Source organism: Hyalella azteca, unplaced genomic scaffold, assembly GCF_000764305.2.
Source record: "Hyalella azteca isolate HAZT.00-mixed unplaced genomic scaffold, Hazt_2.0.2 contig9625, whole genome shotgun sequence".
NCBI lineage: Eukaryota > Metazoa > Arthropoda > Malacostraca > Amphipoda > Hyalellidae > Hyalella > Hyalella azteca.
In genome coordinates, this window is record NW_025939693.1 from 595617 (window position 1) to 611894 (window position 16278).

General features: G+C 41.7%; 1 protein-coding gene across 1 annotated transcript in view; it reads left to right on the forward strand.

Annotated features, from left to right (window-relative positions):
* The window catches only part of LOC108681474 (dedicator of cytokinesis protein 9), a 26562-nt gene continuing 10284 nt past the window's right edge, over window positions 1-16278 (forward strand). Inside the window, exons 1-23 of the mRNA XM_018170508.1 lie at window positions 1-56; window positions 361-491; window positions 3234-3353; window positions 3735-3907; window positions 4226-4295; window positions 4721-4848; window positions 5026-5128; window positions 5470-5647; window positions 6454-6650; window positions 6889-7056; window positions 7871-8152; window positions 8354-8520; window positions 8674-8912; window positions 9153-9520; window positions 9896-10129; window positions 10341-10880; window positions 11167-11349; window positions 11864-11986; window positions 12274-12369; window positions 13025-13165; window positions 13981-14185; window positions 14649-14824; window positions 15139-15338. Of these exons, the coding sequence (XP_018025997.1) occupies window positions 393-491; window positions 3234-3353; window positions 3735-3907; window positions 4226-4295; window positions 4721-4848; window positions 5026-5128; window positions 5470-5647; window positions 6454-6650; window positions 6889-7056; window positions 7871-8152; window positions 8354-8520; window positions 8674-8912; window positions 9153-9520; window positions 9896-10129; window positions 10341-10880; window positions 11167-11349; window positions 11864-11986; window positions 12274-12369; window positions 13025-13165; window positions 13981-14185; window positions 14649-14824; window positions 15139-15338 (4190 nt within the window). The 5' untranslated portion in view covers window positions 1-56; window positions 361-392. The remainder of the gene's footprint in view (window positions 57-360; window positions 492-3233; window positions 3354-3734; window positions 3908-4225; window positions 4296-4720; window positions 4849-5025; window positions 5129-5469; window positions 5648-6453; window positions 6651-6888; window positions 7057-7870; window positions 8153-8353; window positions 8521-8673; window positions 8913-9152; window positions 9521-9895; window positions 10130-10340; window positions 10881-11166; window positions 11350-11863; window positions 11987-12273; window positions 12370-13024; window positions 13166-13980; window positions 14186-14648; window positions 14825-15138; window positions 15339-16278) is intronic.

A 16278-nucleotide genomic window follows, 5' to 3' on the forward strand; every position in this document is an offset into this window, starting at 1 on the left:
TGAAGGGAGGTGGTTCGCTGTTTGTGTTACAGTGTTCCCAGTAGTTCTTCACGCAGGTAGTTCAAGAGGTTGTACATTATTCACTTGAAGTATATGGCCTTTTAATAGTTTATAACTGATATTTTTTCCTTCACTAATGTCATATTATACATGTGCACTTGGCCACTTGCTGTCAATGCTGTGTATCGAGTATCGTGATAAGATGAAGTTTCTCTTTGGCCTAGGGGCCCTTGGAGCCTGGAGGCTTGGCTAGCCAGGCTAGGTAATTTCTAAGTTTTATGTTTTGTAGGTTTGACATTTTCCCACTAATCTTAATGAGTCATAAAAATTTGCAGAACTTTAAATTCTAGTTGTTTTCAGGGGCTACCTCTCTCTGCTCTCCTTCAACTACAATGGCAGAGAGGAGGTTCACTCGTGGATTAACTAAGCTAGGAACAGCAGCTCAGCTGAGAGAAAATGTTTCTCAAGCTGTGAAAGCAACAGCAATTCAGGTATAATGCATTCTTATTTTTATTCTCAAATTAATTTGTTGTGACTGAGCTAAGGCCAGTCTAATAAATTAATTTGTTTCACCTAATTTTTAAGCATTATTTTGCTTGCAAGACAAGAATAATATGCATTTAAAAATTACTTTTTACAGACAACACTTCTGAAGAATCCAGTGTCTACGATGTTAGACATTTACAATGAATTTCTAATTTTATTGACAAAAAATAAAAAATTAATTTAAAATTTTTTTTAATATAGGCCTATAAACAAAATTTACATTTTCAAAATGATTTATTCCCTCAATTGATTTGTGCATTGTCTCCAACTTTATGCAAATGTGCAAAATTTCAGATCAATTGGACTGTGACAGGTAGAAGTGTGTTAAATATTGATAAAAAGATTTGTAGCAGACAAAATTATTCATTTTTTCATTTTTTTTCAATATTAAAAAAAAAACTTGATTTCAATTTTTAAACTGATTTATTCTCTCAATTGATTCTCATTGTTGATTCTCATTGTCTCATAAAGTTGATTCTCATTGTCTCCAACTTTACACCAGTGTGCAAAATTTCAGATTGATTGGAGAGATAGAAGTGTGTTGAATGCCAATTATAAGATTTGTAGAAGACAAACAAACAATAAGAAATGAAAGTAAAGAGAAGTGTTGTGATAATAAAGAATATGCTGTCCATGATGCTATTGTGCTACTTAGAGTGGAGCTTTCCCAAATCCTGTAATTTTTGAAGGACCAAACCAATGCAATATTGAAATTTTCTTATTGCCAAAATATTGTTGCTCCATTGTAACAATTTTTATACAAATTTAGAATTGCACAGCTTTGGCATGTACTTTTGTTAACAATGAGATTAGAAGACTGGAAGTAATTCATTTATTGTAAATCTCTTGGGTCAAAAGTGATGGTAAAGCTACTGTCATAGCTCATAAAGTACATATATTACATGCACAGCCACAGCCCAATGGAGGCACAATATTTTAGCCATATCTGTATGAATTATTTTCTATGACCTAAGGAATTGATATTAAAACTACATTAGACTATTAAGTCAGAAAATTTAAAATTTACATAAAATACACCATTTTGAACAAAGTTGGAGATAACAAGCGTTTTATTAAAATAAAATGAATCCCAAATTACATAATTTGAATAAGTTAAAGATATTTTAGCTTTATTAACTGTTAGATACAAAATAAAATAATTCATCTGATCAAGTAGGTATGTATTCAACAGTCATCAGCGGTGCTGCAATTTTTTTTTTAATAATTCAGTTTTTCTGAGATTGCAACTTTTCCTCCTGGATGCCAGATGGCAGACTCCCATGAGTGATCTTAATTTTAATTTGTCTAGGACTTGTCTAGCATTCATATTGTCATCTGACTGATTATGTATTTCTACCTGAGGATAGGGATCCCTTGACTATGTGTGTTAGGTATAAGTAAGACACTTCTTTATATTAACTTACATATCTTGATGTATGGTGGTATACGGTATATGAGATTACAGAGGTATGAGGCCAAGGCCTTGACCCTCAGGTCAGGTAACTCTGACAAGTCCTACATGACATATCATTCTAGCTAACTGCTGAGGAGGCCTTACTAAGGTGCCCAGCCCATTTATAAACTTCTTAGTTCTGTCCACAATTTCTTGTCTTTTTGATACATATGCTGTATAAGCTCTCAACTAAGCATTTGTGGCAAGCTCTCAGTGACACAAGGGACTCAAGCTAACTAGGTACTGTATGCTGATAAACAGAACTGAGAAGAGGATTTGTATCCACAAACTACACCCAGACAGACTAAAGACAATTTCACCAATAGGTAGTGTTGGTGGCATGCCTCATTTAGCATCAAGGCTATTACTGAGGATTTGTTGCTAAAACTACTTAATCATAATAATTTGGTTGCCATAGATGCAAACTTTGGTGCCATATTATAAAATAGAACTATTACAGTCAACATCTAGTGACATTTATTTGGGTTACTCTACTTGAATGGCTGAATAGTCATTGAATGTTGTTTTAACAACTATTTTTTTGTGACTGAATTTGTATGAAGCATTCAATTTGTAATATTATTGTTCTATTGTTTTAGCATTGAACATTTTTCATGTACAAATAATCCCAGAGCCTAGGTATTTTTGGGCTGTGAATTGTACTTTGTTTTATCATCATTATATGCTTGTTATGAACTCATCAATCTGAAAGCTAGTTTCAAATTAATTTCATTTTATTGGGCATTTGAGAGTTAACATTTTTTGGTTTATTGTCAAAAATAGAATGGTTATTACCACTCATTTAGAAATTTAGCCCTGACTTCCCTAGATAGTATATATATCATGCCGAAATTGCTGAATTGCCTATTCTATCTGTAGAATCATTTATATATATATATATTGTTTTAGCATTTGATAAGAGTTAACATTTGGTTGAAAATGAATGTTTGTTGCATTTGAAACGTCGTTAATAAAGAAAAACTACTTTCTGAAACTTGCCTTTTTATCTACCGTCATCTGAAGAAAAGTTCCACTCCCTGATAATATAAACCAACGAATTCTCTGGTCATCAATCGCACGTGTGTAAATATATATATATATGTGTATATTATGAATGTGTGTGTATACTGCAATACTATCCTAAAATAGACATTAATTTATTCACAGTAAAGACTTGTGCTTCAAGGACAACAATCATGTTCTAGTGTATTTTTCCTTTATTCTTCGATTCAAGCAAGCTAAATCCCGCTTGGTGGAGCCCTTGGATTTTGAAGACTACATTGACAAGAACAAGGTTCTCCTCAGTAATGATCCTGTGCGTGAGGTGCTGCTCATCCCTCATGATGCAGTGCAAGTGAGTGTCAGTCTTGTGCCTATTTACTTAGTAGCTAATGTAGGCATTATTTGTTTATGTTTTGGTGCACCACAAGGAGTTTATTTTTGGATAAAATTGGATGAAAGATTTTGAAATCGATTATGCAATCATTCAAAATGATTTAAAAATCACTACTTGTATTTGCAAAGAGGTTGGAATCTCCTTTTCTAGAGGCTCTTACAAAACTTTGAGCTCTGTTGTTAATGTTTCTGGGCAAAATTATGGACTTTAGCTCAGATTAGTGTGAACTCAGAACCACATTGCCATAAGTATATTTGTAGTAAGATCAACTGTATTAAAATTGTTGAAGTAATTTTGTGTGTTCTATATGAACTCATTTCAACTTTTCTTTTGCGTTAGTACACAACAATTGCAAGGGAGCAGCGCACATTGCACTGCCTTGCGTCGGTGGTGCAGTCTGGGGAGGTACAAAGTCCCTTGGTGCGCCAGTGTCTGCACACATATTGTTCACCGCACTCAGTTGTCACATACAAGGACGGCGCGTATGCTGGGTCTTACTTTCAACTCCCAAGGTAAGCGATCTATATCGAAGGTCAAGCTCAGGTCATATATTTGTTTGCAATGCAGACAAAATATATTTCATTGTTTATTTCCGACTATTTTTTAGCAGGCGTGTATGGGCATATTTGACCTTAACTGGGATGACCCAATTTGATATTAGCAGTGCTAAAATGACAGATTAGTCAATAATTCGATATTTATTTGGTCATTGTTTGCATTTGTTTGATTAGTTCGGCATGAGCTGAAATGATGTAGAATTAGTAGACTGTGGCGGTGTGTTCATGTTTTGTTGCGTCTACATCTCACTGATCGTCCGTTTCGTCACGCAGATTGCCAAAGCTGGAGGATTTGAAAGAACAAGTCTATGAAGTGGACACGGACATTGAACAAGGAGACATGGTAGGCCCAAGCTGTAAAAGTTGTCTGGCCAGAAGTTGTTCATTCAAATTTTTAACACGTTTTTCTTAACTTAGCTCCGCGTTTGTTTGTTTGTTTGTTTGTTGTTAACATTGACAACGAAAATTAGCCCACTTCTGATTGCTCTAGAGATCTGAAATTCGGCATGCAGGCTATTTTCGCCTAACAATTTCCAGATATAATCATAAAAACTAGCAATTAGAGACCTAAATTAGCTTAATTGAGTAAAGTATATATATATAGTATGACGTGCGGGCGCTCACGTTATAGACGAGCAGGCGCTGACGCTGCGTATCATCGATACGTACGTCAAACCACAAGAAAAACGTGGTTTTTTAAAAAGTTTTTTTTAAGTATTTTATTATATATAAGTAATCATTGTTTTTGATGAGAGACTTTCCTCGCAGACTGTGCTCAACACGGGGGAAAACATTCTCAAGAAAGGGTATCTACTCAAAGGGCCAGATTCTGCTAACGAGAAACTCTTCAGTAATTTTTCAGCCAAGACATTCAAACGGCGCTTTGCCTGCTTACGGTGAGTAACATGTTTACCCAAACTGCTATGAATTTGGTCAGATGTTTGTGTCTGCTCAATATTTGTAAGGCAATAGTAATCAACTGTTTATGCTAGCAAGGGGTACTACGTATGGCCCATCTTCAATGAAAGTTTTCTATACATTTATCTTAAGGTTTTCTCGTGTTACTTGAGCAGGCAGGAGGTGGACGGCACTTATCTGTTGGAGTTTCACAAAGATGAGAGACGCCATGACTCTAAGGGCACAATCGTCCTAGACTTCTGCACTGCCGTCAATAAGGTGCATACAATTATTAATACAATAGAAAGCGGTATGGTAGATAGTCATAGAGAAAGTTTATTATATTTTCTAAAGTTTTGTTACCTGGATAAAATTGCATGAATGTTTTTGTTACGAATCTACTACTGTAGTTAACTTAGTAAAATTAAGAAAAAATATAACTCAGTACTCACTGCAGTGAGTGACAGAGAACGCATTTTCTCGTCGACGAAAACGTGAAGTCACGGACGGACGGACGGACAGACGGACGAACATGGGGAGCACAATAGCGCCTTTCTTTCATATCATAAATGAGAAAATGCGCTAAAATGGCGATATTTTAAGTGCATTTATTTTTTCAGAACCCTGCTCGCGGAGCTTGTTGCTTCGAGCTGCAGCTGTCAGCAGCAGGTGGTGGAGGTGTGAGCGTTCTGTCAGCTGAAAGCCATGCTGACATGGAGGACTGGACTGACAAGCTCACGCGCGTCTTGCACGCTGACAAGGCCAATGAGCTCACTCCTGACAGAACCAGGGAAAAAGGTGTGGCGTCGTATGCAAATAACATTGACACTTCCTCTCTGTGTAAACTTTTCCTCTGTCAGTGATTTTCAGCTCTTGTATTACGTGTGATTATCTTGCTTCATTTTATGGCTAATTGGCATTGGAAATATTCGTCAGTGGTCAAAGATGTGCACTGCATCGGCTATATTGAAACTCGACTTTATATTGCTTTTCCACAAGAAATGCCGATTATTCAAACATCATGATTTCATATAGGTAACATCAACGTTCTTAAACACATTTTGTGTTTTCTGTTCAAAAACGAATAGATTTCCAAGATCTATTTGTTTCCCGGAATGAAGTCACACTTCCTTTTTAGGAGTGTACCTGTTCAGAAAAGCTTTAATTTAGTAGTAATCTTTTATATGTGTCAAAATATTCTGTGTTTTTAGCCTTACAAAATATATAGTGGCTATTCGAGCACGTATCTACGATACTTATTGTATCGGTACGGTACCTGAAATTTTATTTTTAAACTGACTTGTGTAAATTTAAGTTTTATAATTATAAATGGGATTCCACGTAAAGGGATTCGGGATGACGAAATTTTGGATACCGGAATTCTTTATGACATCTTTCTTCAGTTGTATTAATTGTTTTTCTAGAGCAATACGTTTTCAGTAAATCTCGCACAATTCTCCTTGGAAAACGCGATTTAAGGTGATTGCATTCGATGTTCTTAAAATCTCAGAGATTATCTATTCCCGACAGCGCCAGGTTCACCAGCTAGTTGCATATGTACATTACTGAGCTTGTAATGATAATGACTTAATATATGGGCACAGTGAGTCCATCATCTGGAGTGGCGACGCCGCTGTCATCGGCAGCAAGCATAAGCAACGGTCAGTACGGAACACTGCGCAGCCTGCAGCACAGCCTCAGCCCTCACCTCGCTAAGCTCGCCAACGAGAACTCCTACAGCCGTCAGCAGGGCAGGCAGCTCGCTCGCTCCAACCTCTTCAATTGCTGCCCAGATATCAAAGTTAGGCACTTCACTAACCATCCCATAGCCATCAACTACTGACAAATATTAAATCATTCGTGTTTATTTTCTATCTTAAGAGTTTTTTTTAGTTCTGATGAGTAGATGAGTAATTCCCTAATAATTGATGCTGTCATTACTGGTACTGGTACAATTACCAGTATTTTTTTTATACGATTTTATCACAGTTTTATAGGATTTTCCTTTCACTTTATGATTGCTGTTTGATTCCTGACAGCGTGGAGAGGACCTGTCCTACTCCCCCATGGAGTGCTGGGACGAGTCTGGGGTGAGCCTCCCTGCGGAGTTCGGTACTGCGGGGGTGAGGGTGCGCGCCGCCTGTGAGAGCCTCAAGTTCCGCCTGCAGGCGCCTGTTGATGCTTCCATAGACGGCCCCATGTCGCAGGTGGTGCATTAGGCGCCTTGTTGCAGGTGGTGCATTAGGCGCCTTGCTGCAAGTGGTGCATTAGGCGCCTTGATAGGCGCCTTGTTGCAGCTGGTGCATTAGGCGCCTTGTTGCAGCTGGTGCATTAGGCGCCTTGTTGCAGGTGGTGCATTAGGCGCCTTGTTGCAGGTGGTGCATTAGGCGCCTTGTTGCAGGTGGTGCATTAGGCGCCTTGTTGCAGCTGGTGCATTAGGCGCCTTGTTGCAGGTGGTGCATTAGGCGCCTTGTTGCAGGTGGTGCATTAGGCGTCTTGTTGCAGGTGGTGCATTAGATGCCTGCAAACTGACCAAAGAATGATCATTTTTCTCAATCCAATTAAAATCTAGTTGTATCGAGAATACATATAATACTTCAACTTATATGTTATGTCTATTTACTGGATGAGAATATTATAAGCGTGTTTGTCGAGCAACATGGGGCTCTAGCTATCCAATTGAAAGCAAGAGATCGACCAAGCCATTCATCTTGTAGATGTCAAAGCAAATATCTGAAAGTGTTCATGTCAGACTGTGGCTCTAGTGGAGCTCTCATTATCTGGTTTGTCATTTATTACCAAAGCACGTGTTCACGTTGCCCTCTGGGATGTTGGGCGTAGATTGAGTGGGCATCGGTATGACTTGTTTCACTGGGCATATTTTGCTTATCCCAAATACATTGGCAAAAAAAAATTATGTTTCAAGTAGATATAGTGTTGGTAATTGTGGACAAAGACGTACATTTAGCCATCTTTTTGTGTCTGTCTAATTTTTGGACTTTCTCTTGCTCATGTTTGTAGTTGGAACCTTACATCACGCACCTGGCCCTCTACAACGTTGCAACTGGCAGCAAAATTTCTGAAGACTTTTACTTCGACTTGAACTCCCCCATGGCGCGGAGTTTACTGCAGGGGGGAACTCCGGGTCTTGGTAGCGGGTGTGGGAGACTTCGTTTGGATTCTGGAGGACCTCGCAGCAGAGGAGGAGGCGCTGAAGGAGAGGTCGGCAGTAGCAACTGCCCCGTTACCGTTCCCCTCAACCTAGCGGGGGTTCCAGAGGAATGGCTTGCGTATCCCAAACAGGTAAGTACCGTTACGACGATACTTCTGTTTGCTGTTCAGTCTGGATTGAAATTGCAAGGAATTTTGTTTTGATTTGCTTTAATCTCCCTTGTTTAGAAGAGTCCTCTCTCAAACTGCCACTTCTAATGAACCCGTGATTGTGAACGTGCTAACTATTCTATCTATATTTGTTTTGTGATAAATCACACTCTGGTCCCGCAGTGCGTGTTCAGCTGCACTCGTCCGTCCCCAAACGTGTTTCTGGTGGTGGTGATTCAGAAGGTCCTTCAAGGCGGCGTGTCTTCTGTGGTCGAGCCTTACCTTAAACACCACCAGGACCCTAAAGCCCTCGCTCGGCTCCAAAAGACCATCAAAACTTGTTGCTCGAGGTTAATTTCTGCATGAAATCTCCTCAAAAAATAGCTCAATTCTTCTTGACCAGCGAACTATTGCCCCCTATTCTAAATTAGACGATATGGTTCTTTAGACCATGCCGTATGTACCGTCTTATTTTGTTTCAATTTGGATGCTATTTTTGGCAGGCTGAGTCAGTATCGCATGCCCCTGGGGTGGGCAGCGCGGCAGCTCTTCACCGCAGACGGAAAGCTCGATCCCAATACCGACTTCTCTCCCATCTATAAGTTTGATGAGAAGAAGACGAGCGAGTCTGAAATGATCAAGCTACTTAATGACCTCAAGAAGGCTGACAAGCTCAATAAATTCACCGTCATCCCTGGCAGCTTGAGCATTAAACTTAGCTTGATGGAAGTCACCACACCAAGTGAGGAAGCTGTAATGTTGGCATCGCAGTCTATGGAATTTTCCCCTGCCTTATCCAACATCATGAATGATTTGCTCAATTTTTTTCGGATCCATTCTTAACGTTATTTTTTGAAATTACAACTTTCTTTCCTTGCTTTAATTTTTTTATTGAGCAGCTAGAATTACGCTCATTACTCTATTGACGACACAGCCTATTTTAATCGAGTCGAAAATCAATACTTTTGACGTGCATTTACAGACTCTTTGACGCCTTCACTGGAACCCGTGGTGCCTTTCCCGAACCCTCCTACCCACGAACCGACCATCGAAGTGCAGGAGTTTCCCTCAGACCAGCTGGAGGACGCTCAGCCCTACTGGTCCTACGTGAACCACCTGTACGTGTACCCCCGCCACCTCAACTACGAGAACCAGAAAATATTCGGCCGAGCTAGAAATTTGGTTTGCGTCGTCGAGCTGCGCGATTCTGACGCAGAAGGTGCCGTGCCCCTGCGGGTGGTGTACTCGAGGCCGTGCCAGGGCGGTGGTGCTGTGGGCACCCTCACCACCTCCGCCACCACAGTCGTCCTGCACCATAACTCCTTCCCGGAGTGGGGAGACGAGATCAAGGTCAGCCTCAAGCTCCATTGATAAATATTTCAGTCAACGTCTTGAAGGCATTGATCACAATAAAAGATTAGATCGAAGCTAAAAGTTGCTGTTTTTTCTTGTATATTTTTGGCACATTGATCGGCTAGGAAAAATCACTATAATCTCAATTTCACAAGTTCAGGTATTGTCTCTTATTGAATAAAACTGTGGTTTTATTCAATTACAGTTTTCTTTATTACCTTAGCGTAAAATATCCGTAGGTCTTGAACAACTACTTCGAATCTTACTCTTTTTTCTTTCCATTGATTAGTATCCATTGAAATGCTCTCGGTTTTGTTGTTGTTGTGGTAATTTCTCATGCTGGTAGTTCTTGGTTGTGACTTGTGTGGACAGTTGGCGCTGCCCCACAACCTCACGAGCAACCACCACTTGCTGTTCACCTTCTGCCACCTGGCGATCGAGGGCGCCAAGGCTGGCAAGAAGGACGAGCCTGTAGAAGTCGTCGGCTATGCCTGGTCGCCTCTTTTGTTCAAGGGCAGACTCAACACTGAGGACCAGACGCTCCCTGTTGCTGCTCATTTACCCGCCAAGTATTTGTCTGTTGAGCCCTTCGGTCTGGACAAAGGGGTAAGATGTTCCACTTAAGATGTTAAAGCAAATTAGAATAAAGACGTTAAATTTCCAAAGTTTCTGTAACAAAATTGGATAGTCGTACTTCTCTGCGATTGTTGATTCTTATTTAAATTTTGTCATTTTCACTTTTTTTTTTTGCTGTTTGTAATAAAACGGATGTCTGAAAATTAACATTGCTCACTGTTGACAAAAAAGTTTCTTTTAGTTTGCCGGTCCTGAGGTGCGGTGGGTGGACAGTCAGAAGAACGTGTTCCGATATCGCAGTCGCCTGCTGTCTTCTGTCCTGACCAACGACCAGCACCTGCACAACTTCTTCCAGACAACCTCAGCTCTGCTCACGCCTCCCCAGACTCCTACCACGTCTTCAGGCAGCTCTTCATCCAATCCTTTTGCCAACGCCTTCAGCGGTGCCCTCAACAACGGGACGCCCCATCCCCCTGGGGGACTTGAGAATGGACTCAGCGACTCCGTGTCTGGCGCATATCGCAAGCGCACAGACTCAGGCTCCGAAGCTGCCAGCCTACACAGCGAAGAAAAGAGCTTCAGATATTCCAGGAATACTTCTGGTTCTAATGTTCCCAACGCCGAAACTCTTAGCGCAATATCTGGAATATCCGCAATTTCTGCCATCTCCCCTGCCATATCCACGCCCAAGTCAAGCAGGAGCTCTTCTGTCTCGACGCTCGTTGGCTCAGGCTCTGTCAAGACGGGGCCTTCAGAAGCTGAGACTGTCAGGAATGTCAAGGTTGGTGTGCCGTGTTCATTGGTCCTAATATGGGTTGGCTGTTTCAACTCGATCTTCGAAACTTGTCTAATCAAGTCTAAAAAAAGCATATGTTTTTTGTGAGAAAATGTAACAAATAATAAGAGTGTAGTAATAGTGAAAGTAATAGTTTCGCTATCTACCGTCATTAAGCTCCTGAAACAAGGATGCTCTCTCTTAAATCTTCAAATCGGTTAATCTTTATCTATGAAATATCAATCTTAAATCTTGATCTATGGAATGTATAATCCTGGACATTGCCGTGCAGGCGCTGCTGGGTCTGGACACGGACACGTTCATCAGGTTCCTGCCAAGTGTGCTAGACCGTCTGTTGCTGGTGATGATGGCTGGTGGTGGTGAGGTGGGCTGCAGCGTCGTCACCACGCTCGTCGAGCTGCTCACTCGTCTCCACAACGCCAACAGACTCGACCTTGTGCACACTTACATCAAGGTCAGCTTGATGAGTCGTGCGTGAATTATGTCTTGTAATCCCATGTATACATCAAGGTCATCTTATTATGTCGTGTGTTGCGAGTGTTGCAGTGTCGTGTGTTGCGATATTTGTGGTGTCCTGTGTTGCGCGTGTTGCAGTATCCTGTGTTGCGAGTGTTGCAGTGTCCTGTGTTGCGAGTGTTGCAGTGTCCTGTGTTGCGCGTGTTGCAGTGTCGTGTGTTGCGCGTGTTGCAGTGTCCTGTGTTGCGCGTGTTGCAGTGTCCTGTGTTGCGAGTGTTGCAGTGTCGTGTGTTGCGAGTGTTGCAGTATCCTGTGTTGCGCGTGTTGCAGTGTCGTGTGTTGCGAGTGTTGCAGTGTCCTGTGTTGCGCGTGTTGCAGTGTCGTGTGTTGCGAGTATTGCAGTGTCCTGTGTTGCAGTGTCCTGTGTTGCGCGTGTTGCAGTGTCGCGTGTTGCTATAGTTGCAGTGTGTCCCAAGTGTTGCAGTGTGTCCTAACTCGACGTGGTGTTGCAGTACCAAGTAAGCGTGGAGCAGCGCAGTCGTGCGGCGCCCCCCGCGGGCCAGGGAGGCTGCAGCCTGCACGAGGCCCTCGCCCGCGCCCTGGCCACGGTGCTGCGCCCTCCCGTCACCGACCAAGTCTGTGGCCCACACACACTAATTAAATTCATTATAATTATTTATTTATTATTATTATTTACATAGGTATTTAGTCTAATTCAACCTTGCATAGATTTACAACGTATAATTGTACCGAGTTCAAGTACCGTTGTATCTATGTAGTCCAACAAAGGTTAATAGGTGTATATTTTTTTCATTGTGGTGTGTAGATTTTCTAGTGAACGGATGATCTTTCTAGTGTGTAATTCACTATTTTGAGTACGCAATAGCTGATTGTTGTGATGTGAGTGTGATGACATGAGCAGAGTGTGTGCGACGCATCGCTGCAGCAGACGCCGTTGCTGCTCCCTCTGCTGCTGCGCGCCATGGCGACGTCTCTTCTCACCTCCAACAGAATCAAGGTCTTATTCAAGAATGACGAAATTTTTTTGAGTTTGAAACTAGGAGCAGCGAAGCACTTATAAATTAAATTTAGTTTAGCATTTAGATTTGTTCTTGAGAATTTGGTCTGTAATATCAACACTCTGGCAGACTGGCACTGTTGACAGAACCGTGTCAATTCTGATGGTGAACATTGCAGTTCCTGGCAGTATGAAACTTTGTCCGGTCCTTAAATATTTTTAGTTAACGCATTATTCTTCACTTAACCAACTACCGCATTAAGGAGAAAATTCACGGATGAATTAAAATAGTGTAATGTGAATTAATGTCCTTTGGGTTCCAGTTAGCGCAATTAGACCGGAAAGAAACCATTTCATGGGTGACTTGTTCACTGAGCCATATGCGGTCTGATCCTGTGTCTCTTACATTCCTTCTCTTCATATTGTCTTCCCGTACGATCTACCACTCGGAACAGATTGAATTAAAATTTTATCGAATTAAAGTTTTAAAATATTTGATGATTGTTTGGAGCTCATTCCTCTTTCTTCTCCCATTGAATCCTTGGTGACGTTGATCTGTGAAATTTATATGCATAATGCAGAGTAAAAACATCCGCTGATGAAGGGGATTCGTAAATAATATACAATGTAAAATGAAGTTTTTCCTGCCTCTTAGAAGGATCGTCGTGAACGGTTCAGCTCGTCGTTTAACTCTTGGGTGCGGAGCTTAGTAGAGTCAGTGACTCATCACATCACCCAGCAGAGCAAACAACCGCACGCTCGCACTGCCAACACCGCACTCGCGCTCTTCATTAAAGTAAGTTGCCTGCTTGTGTCCTCCGAGGCTTTGGTAGTACTGTATATCCTCCGAGGCTGTGAGGAAAAATATTTGTTCATTAAGTAAGTTGCCTACTGGTGTCCTCCGAGGCTTTTGTACTGTATATCCTCCGAGGCTGTGACGAAAAATATTTGTTTATTAAGTAAGTTGCCTGCTTGTGTCCTCCGAGGCTTTGGTACTGTGTATTCTCCGAGTCTGTGACAAAAATATTTGTTTATTTGTATTTTTGACGAAAAAATGTACAGTCTAACGAGCAGTTCATATATTATTGGTTTGAAACTTGATATTGAAAATTGATTTCAATTGTAATAAGTCCTGGCTAGTTTGGCTGTATGATAGTTCATGCTTGTAAAAAAATAACTCGGTACTCACTGCAGTGAGTGACAGTGAGCGCATTTTCTCGTCGATGAAAACGTGGTCACGGACGGACAGACAGACGGACGGACATGACGAGCACAATAGCGCCTTTTTTCCATAAATGAGAAAATGCGCTAAAAAGGATAAATTTCCCGATATTATACTCAATATATATTCCGGCTAAGTGTTGAGATTTAAAAACATTCGATTTTAATTGATTTCATACAATTTATGCAGCTTGACTACTATTTTCAAGACATTAAATTGTATTCCTCGTATTGCATCTGTGACAAATATAAATTTCCAGATATATAACTCTTTAACGATTCCTGTCATGTGTTGAACTCAAAGGAAAAGTGAATAAGATTTATCTAATCAAATTTAGCGAAGCTTGACATCTATTTCCAAGGCACGCAATTGTATCCCTCATATTGCAGCGCATGCTGACCCTGATGGACCGCGGGTTCGTGTTCAGCCTCGTGAAGGTTTACCTGGAGGCGTTCAGCCCCGGCGACCGCGTGGGTCTGCAGCTCATGAAGCTGTCGTTCCTGCGCATCGTGTCCGCGCACCCCCACTACGTGCAGCTCAACCTGCCCATCTTTGACACCGCCCACCTTGCCAAGGAGGCCAAACTTAGGCTTAGTGAGTGCAATTATTAGTTATTTCCTACACAGTCAGTCGGGACGTTGTTGCAAATGATACTGATGCTGATGCACTTGTAGCTAAACCTTCATATCTGTTCCTTTCTCGAACTCATTGAGTCTCGCTAATGACTTCCTCTCGGCGGTGAAGAATTGAGAAGCATACAGATTACAGAAATTGTTGCAAAAATTATAACAGAGTTACTCGTTTAATATAAATGTTTTGTGTAGCAAATTTGTTTTGTAGCATGTGTTATTTCTTCATGTAAATGCTTACAAGCAGCGGGTTCCTTCGCTTGTGTGCCTACCTTTGGTTTTGCAAATTTAGCATAACTTTTGCCTGAGAAACTTTCATAGAGACTTGTCATTGAAATGAATGACTTTGGTTTATGCCTTACCTCTGCATCGTCTTAATCCGAGTTCCGAATTAAAAATTTGTAATGCGAACGCTTGTTTATTGACAGCTCCTGAAGAGTACCGCTTGACTCAGTGGTTTGTGAGCCGTCACTACCTGGTGGGTGTGGTGGTGGGTGCCGTGGTGGGCTGTCTTGGTGAAGTGGGGGAGGTGCAGCGCGCAGGTGTTGCTCTTCTCAGGGACCTCCTTGCCAAGCACTCCATGGACGACCGCTACATGCAAGAGGTGTGGTCAACGTTGAACTTTATTAGTGAACGTTACAAATTAACAATGATCTGTAGGGGAGGATGATAACGCAGATGGAGAATTTCTTCATGTTATGTTACTTTGAATTTTGTTTACAAATCTGTCAAACCTTGAAAATGGTGAAGCTAAAACGGTCAAAATGATTTGAATGTGTCTTATTTGATTATTTATTGCGGTATATTGAGTAAACATCCAACTATTTCTTTGATTATGTCCCACGTTATTATATGTGACAGATAATTATAATCGATGTGTCTTTGCAGCAAGAAAATAAATTATTTCTTGTTCCCCAGAACCAACAGGGCCGGATCGCTTGCCTATATTTGCCCATCGTGGGCGTCTTGCTAGACAACATCAACAGACTGACGTGGCCCAGCAGCCGCCCTCTGCACCAGACGCCTGCCGCGCCCTTGGGGCCACGCGCCCCTACGCCAGAGACCAACGCCATCAGGAAGACCGAGGCTCGCAGCAGCACCAGAAGCAAGAACAACCGGTGAGGTTGCGGCGTGGTAGGTATGAGGGAGATGCCTGCACAACATTTGACTGCGACGTGGTAGGATGAAGGAGAAACCTGCACAACATTTGACTGCGGCTTGGTAGGATGAAGGAGAAACCTGCACAACATTTGACTGCGGCTTGGTAGGATGAAGGAGAAGCCTGCACAACATTTGACTGCGGCCTGGTATGGTAGGATGAAGGAGAAACCTGCACAACATTTGACTGCGGCTTGGTAGGATGAAGGAGAAACCTGCACAACATTTGACTGCGGCTTGGTAGGATGAAGGAGAAACCTGCACAACATTTGACTGCGACGTAGTAGGATGAAGGAGAAGCCTGCACAACATTTGACTGCGGCCTGGTAGGTATGAGGGAGATGCCTGCGCAACATTTGACTGCGGCTTGGTAGGTATGAGGGAGATGCCTGCGCAACATTTACCTGTGGCTTGGTAGGTATGAAGGAGAAGCCTGCGCAACATTTGACTGCGGCTTGGTAGGATGAAGGAGAAGCCTGCACAACATTTGACTGCGGCTTGGTAGGTATGAAGGAGAAGCCTGCGCAACATTTACCTGCGGCTTGGTAGGTATGAAGGAGATACCTGCACAACATTTGACTGCGGCGTGGTAGGTATGAAGGAGATGCCTGCATAACATTTGACTGCGGCTTCGTAGGTATAAAGGAGAAGCCTGCGCAACATTTGATGAGTAGTGCGCCATGTTGACATCATTCAGTTTTCTGACTGCTCTATGATTCATTCAACGGCATCAAAATCTTCTTCTAATTGAGCTGTGAGAAATTTTTACAATCTTCTGCCTAAATCTTTTAAGATCTGCAATGTTGCGATTTGTGCATCGTTTAACGATGAAAAAATTATGAACCAGTCGTTGCTTTAGCAGAAAAAAAATTAAACTTGTTCCAGACCTTATGTTTGAGT